This window comes from Dipodomys merriami, unplaced genomic scaffold, assembly GCF_024711535.1.
Source record: "Dipodomys merriami isolate MVZ:Mamm:240054 unplaced genomic scaffold, mDipMer1.0.p SCAF_242, whole genome shotgun sequence".
Lineage (NCBI taxonomy): Eukaryota > Metazoa > Chordata > Mammalia > Rodentia > Heteromyidae > Dipodomys > Dipodomys merriami.
The window spans coordinates 1,657,174-1,680,524 of NW_027203849.1; the positions used below are offsets into that span (position 1 = coordinate 1,657,174).

At 35.4% G+C, this 23,351-nt stretch overlaps 1 protein-coding gene and 1 pseudogene across 6 annotated transcripts in view; both read right to left on the reverse strand.

The window, feature by feature from the left end:
* Positions 1-23,351, reverse strand: part of LOC138835952 (poly(A) polymerase gamma) — a 52,924-nt gene that overhangs the window by 10,523 nt on the left and 19,050 nt on the right. For 2 of the 6 annotated variants that reach the window (XR_011374812.1, XR_011374814.1), the window contains exons 9-22: positions 21,808-21,946; positions 19,456-19,528; positions 18,603-18,723; positions 17,561-17,645; positions 15,564-15,617; positions 13,781-13,900; positions 13,244-13,353; positions 11,197-11,318; positions 10,774-10,946; positions 10,358-10,446; positions 10,059-10,279; positions 9,276-9,341; positions 8,810-8,866; positions 5,176-6,773 (exon numbers count right to left, since the gene is read on the reverse strand). Coding sequence is in view for 2 of the 6 variants with exons in the window: in XM_070034535.1 (XP_069890636.1) it covers positions 6,675-6,773; positions 8,810-8,866; positions 9,276-9,341; positions 10,059-10,279; positions 10,358-10,446; positions 10,774-10,946; positions 11,197-11,318; positions 13,244-13,353; positions 13,781-13,900; positions 15,564-15,617; positions 17,561-17,645; positions 18,603-18,723; positions 19,456-19,528; positions 21,808-21,946 (1,529 nt within the window). In the remaining 4 variants the exon portion in view is untranslated. Of the gene's footprint in view, positions 1-1,487; positions 6,774-8,809; positions 8,867-9,275; positions 9,342-10,058; positions 10,280-10,357; positions 10,447-10,773; positions 10,947-11,196; positions 11,319-13,243; positions 13,354-13,780; positions 13,901-15,563; positions 15,618-17,560; positions 17,646-18,602; positions 18,724-19,455; positions 19,529-21,807; positions 21,947-23,351 lie in introns of those variants that run through there. The other 4 variants (XR_011374815.1, XR_011374813.1, XM_070034535.1 and 1 more) reach the window with 4 other exon arrangements.
* On the reverse strand, positions 16,058-17,412 carry LOC138835932 (large ribosomal subunit protein uL4 pseudogene; annotated as a pseudogene).

The following is a 23,351-nucleotide window of genomic DNA, read 5'->3' on the forward strand; positions in this document are numbered from 1 at the left end:
ATGTGGATATACTGCTAATTAGTATCTGTTTTGACTTGCAACTAATTTTGCTCATTTCAATTTACTGTCCAGGATACTTTGGTTGCCATACAATAACTAGGTAAAACAGTGAGTTGTATTAGGAAGAATCACAGCATGGTTGTTTTGATTTTAGGACTAAAGAAATATCCCATTGCCATTTATATCACCTGACAAGTGGCCATAGACACAAAATGGTACTCAGAAGTGCAAAAGGCTATTTTCAATGTCTGTAAGAAACTGGCACCACTGGGTTACTTCCTTTAATCCAAGTGACTTTTAGAGATAGGTTCTGTTATTGAAGCACAGGGAGATTAAGTAACTTCTATGGCTCCTCAGTCAACAAGTAAGTTGCAGGGATGGAACTTGAGCCTAGGCAGCATGACTGCAGAGACTCAAACTCCGTTATGCTGCCTCTCCTACTAAACAGGTATAGCTAGTGCCATCATATAGATATGTTACAAAGAACCCAAGGAGAGCAAGCAACTTGCCCAGGATCTCACAAGTGGTGAAATATAGCCAAGGTATCTTCCTAGTATAACAATACCTATTTTTTGGAAGTCATCTTTCACTTCCTTCTTCCACAATCTTGATTTCTGCTCCCTAGAGGTAAACATTCTAAACATTTAAAAAACTTTTCCCCTATTATTCACTTATATAACTTTTTTTCTTTTTTCCCTTCCTTCCCTCCCTCCTTTTCTTGCAGTCTCTTAATATGTAGCCCAGGATGGCCTTTAACTCGTGATCCTCTTTCCTCTTCCTCCTCTTATATGCTGGGATTACAGGTGTGCCCATCATGTCCAATATCACTTTTACAATCTAAATATGCTTATCAGAATCTGTTTCACTAGGCACTGGTGGCTCACTCCTGTAATCCTAGCTACTCAGGAGGCTGAGATCTGTATTGCAGTTCAAAGCCAGCTGGGGCAGGAAAGAGTATGAGACTCTTATCTCCAATTAACTACCAGAAAACTGGAAGTGGTGCTGTGGCTCAAAGTGGTAGAGCACTAGCTTTGAGCAAAAGAGCTCAAGGACAGCACTCAGGCCCCGAGTTCAACTCCATGATTGACACCCCCCCACCTCCCCCCCAAAAAATGATTTTAGATTTCTCAGTTTTATGCAGTTTCTGCTTTTTACCTCTGAAGACAAGATTTCATTCTTTTACTCTGTCTTCCCTCACTCTGGAATCCTTCTGAACAGCTATAATTTTTTGTTAGCTCAATATTCTCTTACTTACATTAAGATTATGTGAGGAGCTGGGAACGTGGTTTAGTGGTAGAGTGCTTCCCTAGCATGCATTAAGCCCTAGGTTTGGTTCCTCAGTACCACATAAACAGAAAAAACCAGAAGTGGTGCTGTTGCTCAAGTGTTAAGAGTGCTAACCTTGAGCAAAAAGCAGCAGGCCCTGAGTTCAAGCCCCAGGACTGGCAAAAGAAAAAAAAAAAGACTATGTGAACATACATGGTTGAGTCACATGGTATACTGCAGTTACATATTTTTACTGGCTTAGAAGAACAATGCTGGCAATATCATAATACTTAATTTTTAAATATGCTACCAAACGACAGAACTGTACTACACGAGCATATACTACAGTAATAAAATCAACATGGTACCAGCATAAAACCAAGACTTGCAGACCAAAGAAACAGAAGACAGAAATAAGCCCAAGCAGGTATTGCCACTTGATTCTTAACAAAGGGAACAAAAGCATACAAGTGGTAGGAAAAATGTGTATCCATGTGTAGAAAATTTAAATTAGGTCTCTATCTCCCATCATATACAAAAATCAACTCAAAATTGGTGTAAGTCCATAATTTAAGACCTGAAACGTTTGAAACTAGAGAAAAACTTAAGGGAAACACTTGATCAATGCTAGGCAAGAATTTGAACAGGATTCTTCAATTGTTCAGGAAGAGCAAGAATTGAAAAATGCGACTGTATTCTGCTTCTGCAGAACAAAAGCAAACAGTCAACAGAGTGGACACAGCTGATAGAATGGGAGAAAATACTTGCTAGATCTCTGACAGATTAATATCTTGAATTTACAAAGAACTGAAAGATTAAACTGTAAAAATGCAAACACTTTAATATTGTTCTTAATTTCATTGCACACTTTTATTTTGTGAGGTAGGGTATTGCTTCCTGCCCTGGGCAGTAGCTGGACCATAATCCTATTTTTTGCTTATCATAGCTAGGATGACAACATGTGCTACCAAGAGGCATAATAATGTAACAGGTTCTGTGCTTCTAGGAATATTACCCTAGGCTTGATTGCTAAATGCACTTGTGTCCAGCCATTAAGTTTCTTGTAACTGGTTTTTTTTTTTTTTTTGGGTCGGTCGTGGGGGTTGAACTCTGGACCTGGGCGCTGTCCCTCAGCTCTTCAGCTCAAGGCGAGCGCTCTACCACTTGAGCTACAGCACCACTTCCCCATTAAGTTTCTTATTGGCTTAGGCTGGCAACAAAGTTGACAGAATTTTTCCTGTAATATTTGACACAGATGCCTCAAGTGACCTATTCATGAAAAGTGTGGTCAGATAATCTAAAAGGACATTGAGACTTCTTTAAACTTAAGAGCCAGGTATATAAACTGCTGTTACTACTTGCTATTAAATGTTTAATGAGAAATTCTGGGTAAGGCAAATAGTCTGACCTTTGCCATATTAGAAAGTTAGGAAATAACATTACCTAGCTAATTGGTTGTTGGAAAAATTTAATTGGTTGTTGGAAAAATTATGAAGACTTCTAGTACTTCTGAGTTACTCTCAATTATCACTCAACCATCACCTATTTATCAAAGCAAGTTTATTTGATTACTTATTCCAGATAAATAAGGCTTATGTGTACAACTAAGAAATAAGACAATTCAAATAAATGGCAGGAAAAATTACTGTGGACTATATAAACAGCTGTCTAGAAAGCAACAGCAGCTGCATTCATTTTACAGAATACTGTGGGATGATGTTGTATCATTTATAAAGATATCCTAAGTAGTTTATAAAATAATTGCATGGGTCTTTGCTACAATGTAGCAGTAGCTTAAAAATTACCATAAACTGAATAACTTTATATTCAACTAGTTTCAAAAGATTATGTAAAAATTATTCCAGAAAAAATATAGGGAATTTGAGAGGGAACCTTGTACAATTCTTTCAGAAAACCCTAAGGAAATAATTATCACTATTGAGACTGGCTTCCTTCCATCATCTATTTACATTATTTGTTCTGTTCACAACTGATTTAAATGATACATTTTGGACAATTTATTAGGTAGTTGTCTAGTTAAATACAATTTTATTTATATAAAAATAGATATTTAGAGCTAAAGAATTTGCATGTATTCATCTGTTCAGTCTGTTCTAGAATGAATAAACTTGGGGAGGACCAAGTGAGAACTTTAAAGCTATTAAGCTCAAAGGATTAGGATCTTCTATTTCCTACCACTTCTAATAATTACTCTAACGCATTCACTTGGCCCACCTTTCAGTTAAATTTATGACACTTGCTTTTGACCTTGTTAATGAACCTAAGTTAACATGAGAACACTTCTAAATCTAATGATAAACATTTTTCAATACACAGGCCACATTGCCTTTTCATCTGAAGTCTATAAAGAACCTTAGAAACACAATGTTTATGAAACTGTACCAGCCCCTTTTATTAGTTAGGAGCTACAGTACATTTTTAGAAATATACTGCAGTGAAATTAAATGGTGAAAACTGTTAATATTCTAGGACTGTTCAATTCTGGTGATTCCTACTCCTCCCCTTTTGGAGGTCATGAATCACTGATGAAAGTTATAACTTCCCTCTAGAATTGCATATAAATAAAAACATATATAATGATACAAAGGAATTCCTAAAGATTCATGATCCTCAAGTTAGGATTTCCTATTTCAAAACTGTAGAACGTAGTGAAAAGTAACTTTAGCCCTTTTGACACTGCCATTTTCACTGTTACCATAGTAAGCATTTAAATAATATAATAAATGGCTGCCTTAAGGGAAAAAAGTCTTTTTTTAGCACCAATATAAACTTTGAAAGTTTGTTTTCCTGCCCCCGTTTTACAAGATGTTATCATAGTACCTTTGGTCTCAAATTGTTTTTGAAGTTTAAAGCAACATATAACTATTTTTTCCCTTTGATATATGCCATTTTCTAGAACCAGTCTTTTAAAAGTGAGCAGATTAATACTTTATGAAAACAACATGTGTCTATGTTGAAGAATGGGCTGAGTTCATAGAATATATTTCTTGTTATAGTTTCACACTTGAAACAAGTATGAAACACATGTAGTTAATACCTCTGAATGTAACATTTAATTCTACGCCCTATCTTCTCCTTTTACTTGGAACAAATCAAACAGGCCTCCCACTATGATAATGAAATGTAATGAAAGTCCTTTCTACTGGTCATTATAGGAAAACACTTCCTTTCAGAACAAACCTACCATCTCTAAAGCAGCTGATTAACTCAGAAGCTGCCAAGTAGGTTGAATAATAAATGTCTTTAATGATTCTGATATTCAATTATTGACGATGTCTGAATAGCATGGTGAATGAAACTTTAATCCAAGAGAAATGACTCTATGATAGTATAGGACTACACTTGTTTTATTCCTGAAGAAAAAACTCATCACTCCAAAACAGTATCCTTACGGATACATAAAGAATTCTTAAGAGACTGTAAAGGCTGATTTAAAAGCAGAGGATACGAAATATACAAATGTATATGTATCAAAAATATAAAATTTAATCAAATCCATTACCAAATAAATTTTCAGAATTCAAAGTTATATGACAATTATTAGGTCCTAGGTTTACTTTTGTTCAAATACAGTACTTATAGAACAAATTCAAAATATCTGAATTTAAGAAAGAGGTTGGCTAAACAGAAGCTGTATCTTTGTGATGAGATTTCATTCTTGTCTTTTGCTGCTGTGTAAAAAATGAATAGTAGAACAATCTCATTGCTTTTCTTTACTTCGTTTCTTTATGTTTCCTTTGTAAAAGTCAAAACGTAAGAATTTTCACATCAGAGACTTTGGGGTCAAGAAAAAGGAGTGGAAAAGAGATAATACTACACTCTGACAACCTGAATTCAAGAACTTAAACTCAAAGGTAAAGGGTTTGCAAGTAAAACAGATTTCTGTACCTGCATGAACTAGATGGCATCCCATGAGTCCAATAAAGAAAACATCCAGGTATTTCCCCCTCACAAAATGTACCACTTGTGTTTTTCTTGCTGGACCTACTAACTGCTGGATAAGAGATGAAGAAGTTAATATATTCTGGCACTCCTGACTGTGATTCTATAAATTTTCATTTTAAATATAATTCAAGTATAATGCACATTAAAAAATTAGACTAAAGATAGACAGTAAAGATTTTAAACGTTTCTCTTTGAAAAGATGTATCTTACAGTACATACAAAAATACTCTGAAAATACATACGACTTCATTTACAAAACACTGAATCAACATATTACAAGAATTACATGGTTATGGATTTTAATAAACAGCATGCATTCATGAAACTTAAAAAATATTAAGAAATGCACTGAAAAAAGCAGTGTAAAAAAGGACAACTCATAGTTAAATAAAAATTACAAAGGACCTGAGCCAATTGATGGTTGGTAACAGTGTCATCCAAAAATGCCTTTAGGTTTCAATAAATTCCATTGCTTATTTCTGCATGCCTAGTCTTTGAAGAAACTGTTGGTGGAGTTGTGGGGTAAGTTATGGTCAGTATTATCATGCTGAGTGAATTTTACACCTCAAAAAATACAAGTTGGCCATACTTAAGATATCTTACCATTGATGGTAAAATGAGTTGTTCCTCAATATAAAATACCAATTAACAAGAATGGCATGAAATAGGATATGGAATAATTTCACCATTCATATACTGACTTTCAGTATCCTGGTTACATTTTGATTTTTAATAAAGATGCATTTTTAGGGCCTCCATGGGAGGCAAAAAATAGAGAATTTATGGTGTCCAACTCTTTTGTAATCACTGGACTAATCTCCCTGGTAATGATGCAAATATTTGGACAGAAAAGTACAAAAAAATAAATATTCCATATGCCAATCTGGAAAATAATAATTTAAAACAACAGGACAATACATCTACACAAATGAAAAAAGCAAAAAAAAATTATCTCACATTCATTAATCTCAGGTTTCACAAATTGGCATCAATGTTAAAGTAAACACATTAATACTTAGAAAATTACAAGAGAATTTTTTGTTTTCTGCTTTTTCAGCATTATACAATGATTACAACATAAGACTTAAAAAAAAGATAAAAAGAAAAAATGGTTCAGGACTTTTTATAACACTGTCCAAGAGGCCAAGAACTGGCTCCCATAACAGAGAAACAAACAAAAAGTTAAGGCAGTAAAACCTCCAAATGCATGTTGTAGATGACAATCTGGTAGCAGGTGATCCTCAGAGGAGTGTGTGTAGCAATCAGTGAGGGAATGCTACAGCATCTGCAGGTCAAAGTGAGTTCAAAAACCACTTCAAGGTTGTTAGACTGAAGACTGTAACTCACCTATTTTATGGACGGCAGCCATTTCTACTTTGAAGAGTAGCTGCACCTATGCTACTATCTGACTGCATGTTCACATAAGTGAGGAGATACTGCTTTTACCGATTAAGGGTCAATCGAATGGAATTTTTGATAACACGTATGTTATTTGCTGGAACTGGAGATGATGAATCTGGTAGTTCTTTACTGGGTAGTCTCTATTAAAAAGAAACAGAAAAAAAAGGTTAACGAGTATTTATCTATCTACAAACACAAAATTAATCTAATAAATCAGCCACAGAATTATTCTTAAGGTGTTCTTCTTTTTTCTTTTGTATCTCTTAAGCTCCTAAATATTAAAGTGTGTTTTAAGTACTTCCTTCTGATGTTCACATTTCTTGCTTTTGAAACTTTTAAAATAGTTAAAAAGTTGAAAAGCAGGAACAGGGACAAGGGAAGCAGCATGGGTACGAATATAAACAGGAAAAAGCACTTTGTTAACTCAATCACCATTCCTGGATTTAAAAATGCATAAATAAACCTCCAGCGTTGCCACCTTTATGCTAGAGGATGGCATTGAGAAATAGGAAGCTCATGATGATAGAACAGGAAACTCATAGGCATGAAATGAAAAATTAGTGTTACAAGGGAAGGCTTAATAGCCAAGTTAATAGCCCTCAACTAGTGTCTATAATACATTCATGGAGAACACTAACCCAATTTTGAGATAACTTTCCTGAAGTCTGGCTAGGTGACTTTACTGTGTGAGAAATTCTGAGAACACTAAAATAATTATATAAGAAATCTAAGAAACTAATCTAAGAAACTGAGAAACAAAGACTCCTAAAAAATTAATTTTGTGCCAGGTGCCAATGGCTCATGCCTGTAATCCTAGCTGATACTCAGGAGGCTGAGATCTGAAGATAGCAGTTCAAAACCAGGCCAGGCAGGAAAATCTGTGAGACTCTTATCTCCAATTAACCAGAAAACTGGAAGTGGTGCTGTGGCTCAAGTGGCAAAGTGCCTGCCTTGAGCTGAAGAGCTCAGGGACAGTGCCCAGGCCCAGAGTTCAAGTCCCATGACTTGTGATAGATACTTACTCTTTATATTTGAAATACTTTAAAGCCCAAACATGATATTTCATCTTTATATTTTAATATGTACCTCAGTTTTTTCTTACATATAATTAGTATAGTTATATACCAACATTTTTTTTTGTCACTCAATCTTGTGTTTACAAATTCTGTAACTGATAGACGATGAGACTATTATTCTACTTTATAAGGGCCAATAATACATCCTGGGGAACCTGATAGGGTAACAGTTTCGCTCAAGGCTATTCCTCTACCATTTGGGCCACAGTTCTACTTCTGGCTTTTTAGTGGTTAAGAGTCTCATGCACTTTCTTGCCCAGGCTGGCTTTGAACTATGATCCTCTTATCTCCAGAACAGCTGGGCCTATGAATATGTGCTACCTGTCCAGCTTATGCTTTAAAATTTTTGCTTATTTACATTTTTTGTAGGTTGTGGGGCTTGAACCAGCCACCAGCTCCACAAGTTATCAGTGCCTGGCTTTTTGACATGCACCACTACATGTGGTTCCTCCAAACACTAATGTGTATGATTTCTAATATTCAAATGAAATAATGCTTCATTTGACAATAGTGTACAGAACAAAAGCTAAATTTTCATTTCTGTAAGAAACTCCTGTTCTTAGTTACCAAGTATTCCTCTACAGATAAATAAAAACAAGGTATGGGCTGGCACCAGTGGCTCATGTCTGTAATCCTGGCTATTCAGGAAGCTGAGATCCAAGGATCACCATTTGAAGCCAGCCTGGGCAAGAAAGTCCATAGACTCTTATCTCCAATTAAGCACCAAAAAAATTGGAAGTAGAGCTCAAGTGGTATAGTGCTAGTTTTGAGCAAAAAAGCTAAGGCATAGTCTAGGATCTCAGTTAAAGCAGGACCTGCACAAAAACAACAACAACAAAAAACCCCCCAAAAATTAGAAACAAAAAACAGGAATGAATATAAAGAAATCATTATGCCTTTTTAAGCAACTCTCCCTTTGATGTATGAATGTTCAAGACTATACAATTTGTTTGCTACCTCCAACCTTAAGGGTAAATATACTACTAGGACTTGAGAACAGGGACAAAGGTTTTTTGTTGTTATTGTTTTTTGTTTTCCCATGTTAGGCTCTTAATATGCCTTTTTTAATTCATTTTAACCTATGTAATAAGACTTATTACCTTTTTACGTGATGTATCAATAGTTGGAATAGGCATAGATTCTCCTCCAATAGTATCCTAAGAAAAGAATAATTATATACAAGTTTAAACTTTACTATATGCAACACACTGATACTTAAAACATAATGAAAACTTGACAGACCTGATCTGACTTGCTTTCTAAATAAAGTATTTTATTGTGTTAGTATTAGGGCTTGAACTCAGGGTATAGGTGTTGTCCCTTAGCTTTTTCACTAGAAGCTGACATTCTGCCCCTTGAGCCACAGTTCCACTTCTGGCCATTTGGTGGTTAACTAAAGATAAGAGGATCCCTGAGTGGGCTGGGTTCAAACTGTGATTCTCAGATCTCAGCCTTCCTGAGTAGCTAGGATTACTATTTAGTAAATCAGCCACTGGTGAAGAGTTAAAAGTGCTTTTCTAATCTTTAAAAGTAAATATTCTAAAAACATATTATTAATGTATTTACCACTGATTTTCCTGTTCTCTCTTCAGCAACACGGGGGTCCTTAAATGCTGATTCAAGTCGAATAAACTAAGATGATAAACATTAAAAGAAAGTTGCTATTATGTATCTGCAAAAATCATAGAAATATATGTAAACTGGGAAATTATAATCAAAAACTACTAAAATTTAATTTATTACAATTTAAATTAGAATGAATTTAACCACTGTTCTTAATTTTTACGTTTTAATTTAAAATTTTACATTTTAATTTTAAAATCAATTCAGTCTAAGGAAAAAAAAAAAGTTTTGCTACCCCCTACTGGAAATACCAAATATTCAAGAAATAACATAATTGGTTTACCAATAGTGACTTTTGTGTGAATTGAGGAGAAACTTAGATCAATCATTAAAATATTCAGCCAGTGCCAATGGCTCACAGTTGTAATCCTAGCTACCCAAGAGGCTGAGATCTGAGGACTGTGGGTGGAAGCCAATCAGGTTTAAAGTTTGTAAGACTCTTATCTCCAATTAACTACCAAAAAAGGAAAGTGGAATTGCGGCTCAAGTGGTAGAGCACTAGCCTTGAGCATAAAATCTCAGGAATAACACCTAAGCCTCTAAGTTCTCAGCATCCAGGATGGGCACCATAAACAAAATAAATAAAAATTCAGACCCATCAGTAATTTGAATTAAAGATAACAATAAATATTGTCCTCTAAAGTCAACTTCTTATGGAAAACTAAAATATGTACAGCAAATTTGAGTTTTTCTACTATTACTTTAACATAAAAAGTTTTAATTTACCTTTTCTATATCTTTCAACCTCTTAGAAGTTCCATCTATGGACGGAGAATGGGATCTTTTGGGTATAAGATTCTTAGCTATATTTGACATTCCATTTAGATGTGGTTGTCCCTGGGTAGGGTTGTGGGATGTTGTGATTCTAGGAATGACATTTCGTCCTACTACAGTAGGAATGGTACACACAGCTGGGGTTGATACAGCTTTTACCGTAGCGTCAACCTCTGAAAAGGAGAAAAACAATTTTAATAATTAAATATTTGTGAAATTAAATAATTAATAATGGAAGCTTAGATACCTACTTGCACCAATGACTGGAATAGATAGTCCTTGAGCTGGTGGGACATGCAGTGGCTTCTCCACAATTATACTAGCAGGCTCAGCACTAGTCCTAATGAAAGTGTCAAATGATAATCATTAAATGATTTAAATGTTCCTTATTTTTAAAAGCTTTAAACATAGAATTACTTCTTTCTAGTACTGTTATTTTATTCAATGAAGGAAAGGGAGAGAAAGGTAGAGGTCTCAATGAGGATTAGCAGAAAAAGCTAAGCACAAAATCTCTTTCTTCATACTTGATTCCTACATGCTCTGAACCTCATGTTCTCTCCCACAGCTCTACAACAGGTTGTCAAGTACTTAGCCAAGTTATGGAAAAGTCCCTATTATTCATAAATAACTGAACAGGAGACTGAAAGTAGTATTTTGATATACACACCTTTCTGTTTCTCCAGGAGGGCTATCTGGTTTGGAAGGTTTGTTTGTAGACAACGGAGAATTAAAAGGTGTTCCATTGTCAGTATCTCTGGAGCTATCCAGACAACTGCTATCCAGAGATAATCTTTTGGATTGACATCCACCTGAACTTCGACTGACATCAGAGAGACTTTGCTGAAAGAAAGAACAGTTATTAGAATTTCAAAAAGCATCTAAGAATAAAAAGTCTAGCTTTAATTCTAAAGTGCATTTAGGCAAATTATCTCTTGTGATTACTGAAGCTAAAGATTTTAGTCCTAAGACTGAATTGTCTACATCTTTTCTCTTTTTCTCAATAGATTTGGAAAATATATAACTTAAAATGTGGTCCCAGGATCATTTGCATGAGTGGAACTATGAGAGTGAGTTAAGATTATAAACTCACCTTTTTCTTCTTTTGAAGAATCTCTGCTGGAAGGTAGTGATGAAGTTGTTTTTTCTTTACATGAGTTGCTTCAATTTTCATTCCATCCTTCAGCATATTTATATTGTTTGCCTGTCTGTACACTGTAACAATGTAAATATATTAAATGGGAAACTTCTGAATCAAGAAGTTCTCTTTTTCTGGAGTGCATATACCTTTAGTATTTCCCCCAACACATATACAAATACAGATACATGTCTTACAAGTATTTCGAAAACACTTTCATCATGCCACAATCCTATTCAAGAATTGACTAGTTCTACCTGGTTCATCTTATTAAGACTTTCCCATAATCAAAGCTTGTTAACAAAATAAACAGAAGACAGTACTTTTCCCCCAAAAGCTTTCTCCAAATCTTGACTTATTAATTTTCCCCAAAGGGAAACTCTTCTAATTATTTGCCCAAGGCAAAGCTAATTCTCAGGAGAAGAGGGGGAAAATGCAGAAAAATCCAATATATATCCTACAAAATTAAGAGTAAGGGAAGAGATGGGTAGGGGAGTGATAGATAAGAATGTTGACAGTTGTGACTTTGACCAAGATACATTGTATTCATTTTGTTGCTTTGTTAAATGGCAAGCTCCTCTGTACAACTACTTAAAAGATACTTTAAAAAGGTATAAATTAAAAAACTAATTCTTATACCAAATATCCAAGACGCAAATAACAGCTCTCCCTCTTCCATGTTGTTTCTTTTACTTTTGTAGCTCACATCAATCACAGAATCTAAGATTCCAAAAACTTTATAGGTATATTTTTAGTATAGGTGGAAAAAGGTAATCAACAGGCCTGAACACCTTGCCTGGATCATAATACAATAGCTCTGAATTCTCATTCTATAGTGCTTCTTATAACTTGCTATGGGCCAGTTATATTAATTCTTACACAAATTAATATATTTTAACTGTGAATACTCAGAAAATAAGTGCTCTGAAAGCAGGGACGCTGAGGCTTGTTTTGCATAACAATTACTTGTAAAAATGGTCAATTATTTAATCCTTTACACCACAATTTTCCACATCTGGAACACAATGTTTTAGAATTCTATTGTAAATAGAGTATCTCAACCACCTTTTTGAAAAAACTGAGTTGTAATTAAAGTGGAAAAATGTATATCTATGTTTTTATTGTAGATTGCTTATAATGATCAGCAGTGCTTGTTCAAACTGCAGATACTCTGAGTTCTTCTTCCAAAGTATAATTTAGCAGTTTTAAGCTGAAGCTTAGGGAAATATATTATCATGATAAATATGAAGGCTAGTTCCAAAAAGGTTAGAAACTCAGATGGACGAATAATAACTGTCGGGGAGTATACTATTCCAGATTAATACAAGCCTAAATTTATAAATGATTAAAATGTTCTAGGGAGCTGTGATTGGGAGCTAGGTGAAAGATATTCTTATCATTGAAATGTATTCAAGTAAGACTATCTACTGATTTTTTTTCATATAAAAAAAACAAAAAATCAAGTCATCTTTATGACTGTGATTACAATCCCTGGCTGTGCACACATACAGAATCACCTGTGGAATTTGTTTTCTTTCTGCTTAAAACAGGTAATACAGTTAAATGGTACAAAACTCAAAAGAGTTTGAGTATTTACAGAAGTCTCCTCATCCCATTCCTTGGACACATTGGCTGGTTCCCTTACCTAGAAGCAACTGCCTTTGCCATGCTTTTTATTTTATTTTTTTAAATTAACTATCCTTTCTGAGGTGTTCTACACATTTTAAGTAAACATGTGTGTGTGTGTGTGTGTGTGTTTTTCCTTTAAATATATGGAAGCACACTAGACATATAGTTCTATAATTCCCTTAATATGTCTTAGCAATTGCATAATCATGCTTTTCATTATTTTAACAGCAGCACAGATCTCCACAATATGGATACACTGTTTCATTTAACCAATTGTGGGACTTGAAAATATATAGCCAGCTAGATCCTAGACAGATGATGCTGAGTTACAGCCAAAGTTGAGAATCACAGTTCTATGATGACAAAATCTTACCTGTATCAGTAAATGACTGTATATCATATGTCAAGTCTATGTTAACACTTTCTGCATTTTCTACTCTCCGAAAAATTATCCCGAGGAACCACATTGATACGTAATTGTTGCTATAAAGTAAAATTTAAGAATTTCCATTAATTGTTTTTATAATTTTACAGATGCTATTTGGTAATTAAAACTTAAGTTACTAATGTCTCTATCTCATTAATAGAGATTTCAGTGATTTGGCCATATTCTTCAAGATTACCATCCAGATCACTGATACTCTATATTGGTCTAACGAGGATTAAGTGGCCCTGAAAATGACTCTCTGAATATATTCTTATAGATGCTCTAAATATTGTAATGGAGGTGCTGGAGTCTATTGGCTATTGAAGTAGTACATACTCATTTTTCACCAGTGGTCACTTACACAAACATGTACTACATCCTCCCCTGTCAAGGCCTTTTTTAATGACAATCTCACAACTAATCTGAAATAATGCATATGCTTAATAACATTGTTTAAGAAACACCGTATTAAAATCAACTTACTCTTTATGGTGTTCCTTATTTCCTGGAAATGACTGGGGATTCACATGGGCAAGAGTAATAAATTCATTCCGTTCCAAGTTTCCAACAAGTACACGGATTTTAGACTCTACTAATCCAACCCTAAAACAAACAGGCAAGATTTTTCTTATGACCACATCAAAATTGGAAACCACATTGAAGTAAATCAAACAGCATATCAACTATGAAAATTTACATTTATTAAAAAAAACTAGCCCAATTATAGTAGGTACGCTTCAAAATACCAACCAAGTGATAAATTTAATAAGTTTTTGTGTGTTTTTAGAAAAATTGATCTACACAAAGCATGCGTCAATCTAAAATACCCTGTCTGTCTTGGTAAGACTATAAATCTTGATTGGGCATGAACAAAAATTTTGGTTAATTTGATCTTCAATCTTTTTTTCTATTTTGAAATTTTATGTTGCTAACAACTGGAACATAAATTTATGAAATCAGTATGTTTTGCACAAAATTCAAATCAGACATTGGAAAAAAATTTCATCAGATTGCTTCAATGTCATTTTCTACCTCACTTAAATGTGACTGTCAAATTTACTAGTGATTTTATGAAGTAAAATAAGGTCAAGAACACTAAAATTTTCTCAAACAGAAAAAGCTTACAACATTGTATGCTTCAACATGTATATAGTGACATATATACATATATTTATATACACATATATAAGCATATATATGTATATAAAAGCATATGTATATATCTGAGTTATTGTAGTGTTAGCTAAATGAAAATTGGCAATGTTTTTCTGTGAAGGGCCAAATACTGAGTATTTTAAGCTTGTCTCTGTTTTAACTATTCAACTTTGTTGTGAAGCATGGAAATAGTCAGACAACATATTATTGAACAAACATTCTTGGGTTCCACTAAAACTTGAGCCAACCTAGAAATATTAAATACTGTTTCAGTAAAAGAATTATTATCAATGAAACAGGATTAAATCTTTGGAGTAACAGTAAGACAGTATTATGCTTTTTTTTCCCTAAAGTCAGACCCAAGAAAAGTATAACTATCTCTGGTGGCTTAATAGCTGGTCCAGGTATGTGACTATATTAGAAGGAACAAGTTTAGATTTCACTAGAATGGATATGCTGCTTCTTGGTCCTAAACATGTCTTATCTGTTTTCTAATTCAACTGTCTCTTAAATTAAAAGGATTTATACAAGCCAGGTGCAGGTGGCTCATGGCTGTAATCTTACCTACTCAAGATGCTGAGATCTGGGAATCATGGTCTGAAGCCAAGCAAGGCAGGAAAGTCTACGGCAATCTTATCTCCAATTAACCACCATAAAGCTAGAAGTAGAGCTGTGGCTCAAGTGGTAGAATGCTTACCTTGAGCACAAAAGCTCAGGGACAGTGCCCAGGCCCTGAATTCAAGCCCAAAGAATGGCACAAAGAAAAAGAAAAAAAAAGGATATACAAAATGTCTTGAGTTTTGGACAAAACAATGATAAAATGAAGAAACTGGGTGTCAGGATCATTCAGACTACTTCAAAATTTTGCTTTCTCATTCTGAAAGCAATAAGCATGATCTGTACATATATAAAGATACCTCAGGTCCCACATGATTCTGAAATACAAATGTGATAACATTTTGTAGTCCCTGAATGCTCCACGGACATGTACATATCACCAATAAGATAAATAATATGAAAACCAACAAAAAACTGCTTTAAGTGATAAAGCACCATATAAATAAATTATTAATAACTAGGCACAGGCAGAGAATTTGAAATGTAAGCTTACCATTCTAGATGGTGTTCTTCTGTTGATGCACTGGCAGTCAATACTATATAATGTCTGTGAAGAATGTGCAGTAACAATCAGAAAAACAAAATAAACAACAGAAACAAACTATTAAGACTATTTTTCCATCATTCATATTTCCTTCTTTCCAATGAGAAGAGTATTACAAGCATGCAGTTTAAGAAAATGCAAGTATGTTCTAATTTTCACAAAATTTTGCACCTTATAATTAAGTAAAATCCTTAATACTGGAATCTACTTGTAGAATAAAGAAACTCTATTACCACTTAGGATTTCTATTATTCTCTACTTGCTTACAAAATGTAAGTAATAGCTGTCACCTATCATTTATTAACTCTAAATGTAGCCAAAAGTAGCCTTCTTCAATGCTTGTGTACCATTTCAGGAAATAACTAGATTTTTTAAAAAAATGTTTCTCACTGCATCTTTGATCCGGTCTTTATTCAACTAAGCTGTTCCATACTATTTGGCCTTTATGTCATTAAATAGATTTTAACAGTTGATGTAGCAGGCTTCTTTTCTTCTGTGGTAAGTTTCTTTTCAGCTGTTGGTTTCTTGGTAGCAGCTGCCTTTTCCCCTAAGGCTGCTTCTGGTTTTTAACATCAGCAGCCTTCGTTCCTTTCTTACTCACCATAGGCTTCTTCTCTCAAGCTCCCTTTTCTGCAGCTGCCTTTTCATCTAATTTGGCTGTGAGTGCTGCTGCTTTCTTCAGTTAGATTTTGGGATTTCTTGTCTGGCAAAGAATGGTGTTCTGGAGGTCTTTGCATATGGGTTCAATTTCAACATGATTCTCAGGTTTTTCAGTAGATTCTTCTGCAATGAATCTTCTTGCATGATTCTGTAAGGGCTCTTCGGATCTCTGGACTTTGCAAGGTTCTGCTGAAATCTTTATTGATCATCTTGCACAGAGGGAGGTCACAGTTACTCTTGAAACAGCTTTATATCAAGTGCCATACAATTCATTCAAATTTCCAGAAAGCACTTTCAGTCCAAATGCAGAAACACCCCACATGGCCACTAGGAGCAAGTCTTAAAATGTTCTGTTTGCTTACATTAAGCAAAGTAATTCCAGGAATGTTCCTGAAGGCCTTGCGCTGGTTCTATTGACAGTTTCTCATTTGCCCTTGCCCACACTCATTTGCTGAGAGGTATAGACCTTTTTGATGTCATTCTAGGCTTTCAGTTTCTTAAGAAACAAAACAGTCTCTATGGTTTTCTTGTAACCTTCAACTTCATCTTTGACTACCAAAGGAAGTTCAGGAACTTCCTCAGTTTGATGACCTTTAGACATGACCAAAGCTGGTAACGCTGAGACAGCCAGGGCAGAACAGATGGCATACTGCTTCTGGGTTGCTAACAACACCAGGTTTTGGTTGGTGGAAATATGACCTCCTTGACACATATTTCCAAAGGCACCCCTGGCCCAAACAGTGGTTCCCACCACCTCACAATCTGGGAATATGAGCCATAGTTCTACCTGTATTCCTAGACTCAGCACTGGTCTGATGACCTGCTAACCCACTGACAGCATAGGGGTGCCTGCTGTTTTTATGCAAGTTCGTATGAACATAGTTTACAATATCTGGTCAAATGAGAGCCTTAAACATGGCAGGTAAAGTGACATTTTTGCCAGATGACTCCTCTTTTCCGAAGTACACTGGTAATGGGATGAGTACATGCCATGGAAAGGAGAGTAGAGAGTGATGTTCCTCTCATCCCTGTGGCTCCAACAGGAAAAGCTAGCTCTGGTATTTTTTTTATAAAAGCTTTGCATATTAAATAACAGTGTACTTCAGAAGAACTGAAAACCAGTAACTCTGGAATCCATTAGTTATAGTGCTTTTCAATAGGTAAAGTAAGGATTTTTTTGTTACTTGTAATTAAGAGTTCCTTAATTTGTGAGAAACATCTCTAAAAAGTATGTTTTGGCTTAAAATGCTCATACATGCATACACACAAGACAAAATTTCAAATACCTATATTTTTGAAAGAAATTTGGTGGCTCAAGTAGTTTGGACCAATCTGATTTCCCTTGAAGAATTTCATCTGTAACTGCAAGACCTAAACAAAAACATTAAGAGAAACATGTCCGATTTTTGAAAACTGAGCAACATGTGTATTACTCTATCCTAACCTCAACAGAAAATCACATACCTCCTACCACACTCCAGCAAAACTGGGGTTTGAATTCAGGGCTTCATATTAGCAGGAAATTACTCAACCAGTTGAGCCACATGCCCAGTCTTTTTTCTCTGGTTCTCTTTGAAATAGAATTTCAATTTTATGACTGTGCCAGCCTAGACTTGATCCTACTTACACTTCCACCTCTAGCTGGGATGATAGGGACTTAGAATATTTTTTCTAGCCGGGTGCCGGTGGCTCACGCCTATAATCCTAGCTACTCAGGAGGCTAAGATCTGAGGATCGCGGTTCAAAGCCAGCCTGGGCAGGAAAGACCATGAGACTCCTATCTCCAATAAACCACTAGAAAACCGGAAGTGGCGCTGTAGCTCAAGTGGTAGAGCGCTCACCTTGAGCTGAAGAGCTGAGGGACAGTGCCCAAGCCCAGAGTTCAAGCCCCATGACCGACAAAAAAAAAAAAAAAAGAATATTTTTTCTGTTGGGATGGGATGTCCCATGAATGTCTTTTCCCAAGTGGCCTGGAACCACAGTCCTCCTAATCTTAGTTTTCTGCACAGCTAGGATGATGAGTGTGTGTCATCATGCCTCATTACTAGTTAAGATGGGCTCTTTGAAATTTTTTGCCTGGACTGGCCTCCAACCTCAATCTTCCTGATGATCTCTGTCTCCCAAGTAGCTACATTATGAGCAGAAGCCAACAAGTTCTTGACTTACAAAATATAAATATGATACTTCTTAGGACACATAAATTAAGTTCAACCACACCAAACTGGCTTAAGTTAGAAATTCCAACTACCAATTTATAGTTGCAAAAGAAACTTGTTAACCAAAATCTTGTGGGAATATGTTAAAGGGTAATAAGGCCAATATGTTTACCTTGTTTAAATTCTTCTACCATTACTGTTCGAGTTGATGTGGATACATTATATGTAGAATTCTGTTGTGGGTAGGCAGGGGTGATTATGGGCATGAGATGGTATCTATCTGATGGATTTACCTGTGAAATTAGAAGAGGAATGATTAATATCTTATTTCAGATGTCCGTATTTCATTTCCCTAAAGGTTTGAAGAATGAAATATAAATCTAATAGTTTATGAACTCAATCTAAGAAGTATATTTTTCTTCACCCAACTACATTTCTTTCTTGTCAGATGGTCATAGTCAAAAGGATTGCACTTTGTTTTTCCTTGGAAAAGTTGTTAAAACTGATGGTGCATTATAAACAATGGTCTTTTAGAATCAAGAAAATATACTATCACTAACTACTAAAAGGATTATCTAGTTTTAGGGCACTCAATCTTTTCTCTGCACTACTTCAGTGATGGCTTTCCCTTGTCTATGAAGAGGAATGACCATTCACTCTACAACCAAATTAAATTCACTACATATATTAAGAATTATGCTATTTTGGAACTATGAATCTGCTTTAACCTTCATTGAAAAATAAAATTTTTATATATCTTAGTGTAAGTAATTATTAGGCAGTTTTTCTACAATGGATTATGATACTGTTGATGGTTTATCCCACTCATCTAGTCTTATATGATTTTTTTAGTGACGTAACATTTCATCAGCATTAGAGATCCAAGTCATCTGAACCCCAAAATATGGCAAATAAAGTATAATCGCCATACAGAACAAAGAGAAGGAATAAGAATCTTTAGATGGTGATGGGAGAAATGCCTTCTTCCTAAAAGATTTAATACAATTCCATAGTAAGTCACATACCCGAGGATCCCAGACAGGCAAATTCAAATTGCTTTCTTCTGGCTGTTTCAAGAGCACAGGATTTGGCCATTCCCTAACACAAATAAGACAAATTAGCTCATATACAGTCACATTTGACATGCTACCCAAAATACTAAAATCATTAGATAGTTCTAATCTTCATACATCAAAAAGAAAAAATGGGCACCAGAAAAAAGGACAAGGCTATTTTGAAGTAGTAATCTCTGAAAAGGCAAATATAGTACTTTGCTTATGTAATTCATATGCACCGGAATCTCTTCCTTCTCATTTACTTTCATGGATTTAATTCTGATAATTTAGTAGCAGCAAAACTAACATTTGTTGAAAAAACCAGCAAATCAATGTCATAGTTATGATTATCATTTCCACTCAAACAACTTCTACAAAGTTGATAAATGTGCGCAGTCAAATCTATAATAATTACTCAAACTAAAGCTCCACTATATTTTTAAAAATATTTTTTCCTTCTTTTTTAAAAATTAATTTTATTCATGTTTTGTCTGTATGGTACTGAAGAATTGAACCTAGGGCTTCATGCATGCTAGGCAAGCACTCTACCACTAAGCTACATTCCCAGCCCGAAAGTCCGTTGTATTTATAAGCCCTGGAAGTATCACACAACTTAGCTATTAAAAAAATGGGATGAAGCTGGACTTGGTGACTCAGGCCTATTTAATTCAACTATTTTGGGACGTGGAGATAGGGGTATGGTGGTTCAAGGCAAACCTGGGCATAAAAATTCATGAGAGGCTAGGTGCCAGTGGTTCATGCTTGTAATCCTAGCTGTATTCAGGAAGCTGAGATCATGGTTCAAAGACAGACCAAGCAGGGAAGTCCATGAGACTCTTTAACTAGCTACCAAAAAACTAGAAGTGGAGCTGTGGTTCAAGTGTTATGAATGTTAGCCTTGAGAAAAAAAACAAAAAAAAAATAGGGAGAGTACCTAGGTCCGAAGTTCAAGCCCTAGGACTGGCACGTACAAGTGCACATGCTTACATATACCCACACCCAATTCATGAGTCAATCTTGACTAGGTACAGTGGTGTGTACCTATTTTCTTAGCTATGAAAACAGCACAATGGCTGGGTAAGCCTGTTATCCCCAGTGACACAGGGAAGTATAAATAGGCAGATCACAGACAAGCTGATCTGAGCAAAGGGAGACCTCCCTTGAAAATAATCAATGCAAAAAGGAGCTAGAGGTATTAGCTCAAGTGACAGAAGGCCTGCCTAGCAAGTGTAAGAACCTGAATGTGCTGGGCGCCAGTGGCTCATGCCTGTAATTTTAGCTACTCAGGAGGCTGAGATCTGAGGATTGAGGTTCAAAGCCAGCCTGGTCAAGAAAGTCCGTGAAACTCTTATCTCCAATAAACCACCAGAAGTGGCGCCATAGCTCAAGTGGTAGAGCACTAGCCTTGAGCAGAAGAGTTGAAAGACAGAGCTCAGGCCCAGAGTTCAAGCCCCATGACCAAAAGAAAAAAAAAAAAAAGACCCTGAATGTAATTAATTCCTAGTATTCCTGTACCCCAAAAAGGAGAGGGGAGGAGACTAGAGCTTGTCTTTTGGGTCAATATGGATGAAACTAGAGGTCATTATATAAACTGGAATAGGGCAGACATAGAAGACAGAAACTACATGATCATATATTGTACTGATCTTATAGAAGGACAGAATATAATAGTAGTTGCCAAGGATGGGGTGGCAGACTATAGGTAATGTTGAATATACTGTCTACTTAATTTTAAAAAGCTGGATGCCAGTGGCTTACAGCTATAGTCCTAACTACTCAGAAGGTTCAGATATGAAGATCACGGTGCCAAGCCAAGTTGAATAGGAAAGTCTTTGAGACTTATTGCCAATTAACAACAAAAAGCTAAAAGTGAAATTGCAGTTCAAGTGGTAGAGCACTAGTTGTGAGCAAAAAAACCTCAGGGAGAGCACTCAGGAACCAAGTTCAAGCTCTAGGACCAGGAAAAAAAATTTTGTTTTTTTAAGATTTTGAACATTTTTACCATAAAAAAATATGTTTGAGGAGATTCATATGCCTACCCTGATTTGAATAACATCCAATGTCCATATGTATCAAAACATCATGGTACCTTACAAATGTACAATTTTTGTGTCAATTTTACAAAGAAAGAAAAAAAAAGAACATGCCATGTAGGTGTTCCATAATTGCCTCAAATTTAGTAAAATTTTAAACTTTTAACTTAAGGAATGTAAAAAACAGAAAGTTTATGTATAGCCTTTAAATTTCCAGATGAATTTACATATAGGCAGAAGTTAGTCAACAGTCAAAGTACATATATAGTACATATGTACATATACTTACCATTTGGAAAAAACTAAAAAAAACTTATGAACTAAAGTTGATGCTGCTGCATTTGGATACAATTGGCAAGTTCTGGCAACTAGCATGGCCCAGGAGACTCCACCAAGGAAACCCAGCATGTTGGAATAAATACCACGACCTACAAAATTAACATCTAATTACTGTTAGAATCTACTATTCTTGGCATTCTATAATAACTGCTTTCTTTTTTAAAAATTATTGTTACCATAAAGGTGATGCACAGAAGGTTACAGTTACATAAGTCAGGTAAAGAGTACATTTCTTTTAATAACTGCATTCTTAAGATTGTATTTAAGACTTTTTCCTCTCTGAAAACATTGAAACCAAAGGGCAAAAATTTCATTCTAGACTTATAATTGATTAGTAAACCAGTTTACTTGTAAACCACTTCTACTTTGCCCTCAGATACAGATATTTCAGTGACCTGCTTCGGAACAATAGATTTCCGAAATTACACTGAAATTCTCCTTTTAATGAGGGAAAAATAAAAGGAAGGCGGAACCATCAGGAGATCCTATGAGAAAAATAAACATTTGCTAGTAATCACAATCATGGTAGCAAGACCAAGTATAAAGGTGGTAACTAACTTCAGTGATTTACAGAATTTGGATACCTCTCATTGCAGTAGAATCTAGCACTGATATTAGAATCATTTTTCATAATTGTGGCTACTATAATCTATTAAAATTATTACAATATGTCACTAAATTTAAAATGCTCTCATTTATATAAAGTGACATTATTTTATGCCTCTGAAAAGACCACTGTAATTTCTTGACATGTTAAATGTGAAAAATATACATTTAAAAACTGACAAAACAGTATTTAACCTGTAAGAAAAGATGAATTGTTCAGGTTATCCTTTCACTGCAAGTCTCACGGACTTCCATGCTTGGGCTCATCTCTGAACTGCGATCTTCAGATCTCAACCTTCTGAGTAGTTATGACTACAAGTGTGAGCCACAGCAAACAGCTTTAATGAGATTCTTAAAAAGTTTGAAAAAAGAGACCTCTAGCAGTAAAAGGTGGTAGCTTAACCTCTTCCATCTTAGGAGCCACTCCACTATCTTAGGCCTTGATGTAAAAGCATGGCCTTTCTTAAAATCTGTGACACAGGCCCTTCCCTGAAATTAGCTGACTCAGGCCTTATCTTATCAGGGGACACAGGCAGCTACAACCATAAACCTTAGCCTAGCCACAACAAAATCCCCTGCTCTCATGCACCTCACAAATTCCATGTCTCACACAAACCAGACTGCAGAGTACCCTCCTGCCCCTGGTAAAATTCTCCACTCCAAGCCCCCTAGCCATATAACCCCTTGCTCAAGAACAAGTGCTGTCCCTGTATGGGAGGGTCAGCCTGTCAGCTTGTTGACAATAAACTTTGCTGTATGTGCCTTGGTGTCTGTGTGGTCATTGGTGCCTTAACTCAGATCTAGGCTCCCCTGGTAAGTTTTGCTCTTCCCCTTTGGGAATCTGAGCTGACCTGGGGACCTTGGGACCTGACAACCACCAAGGTGAAT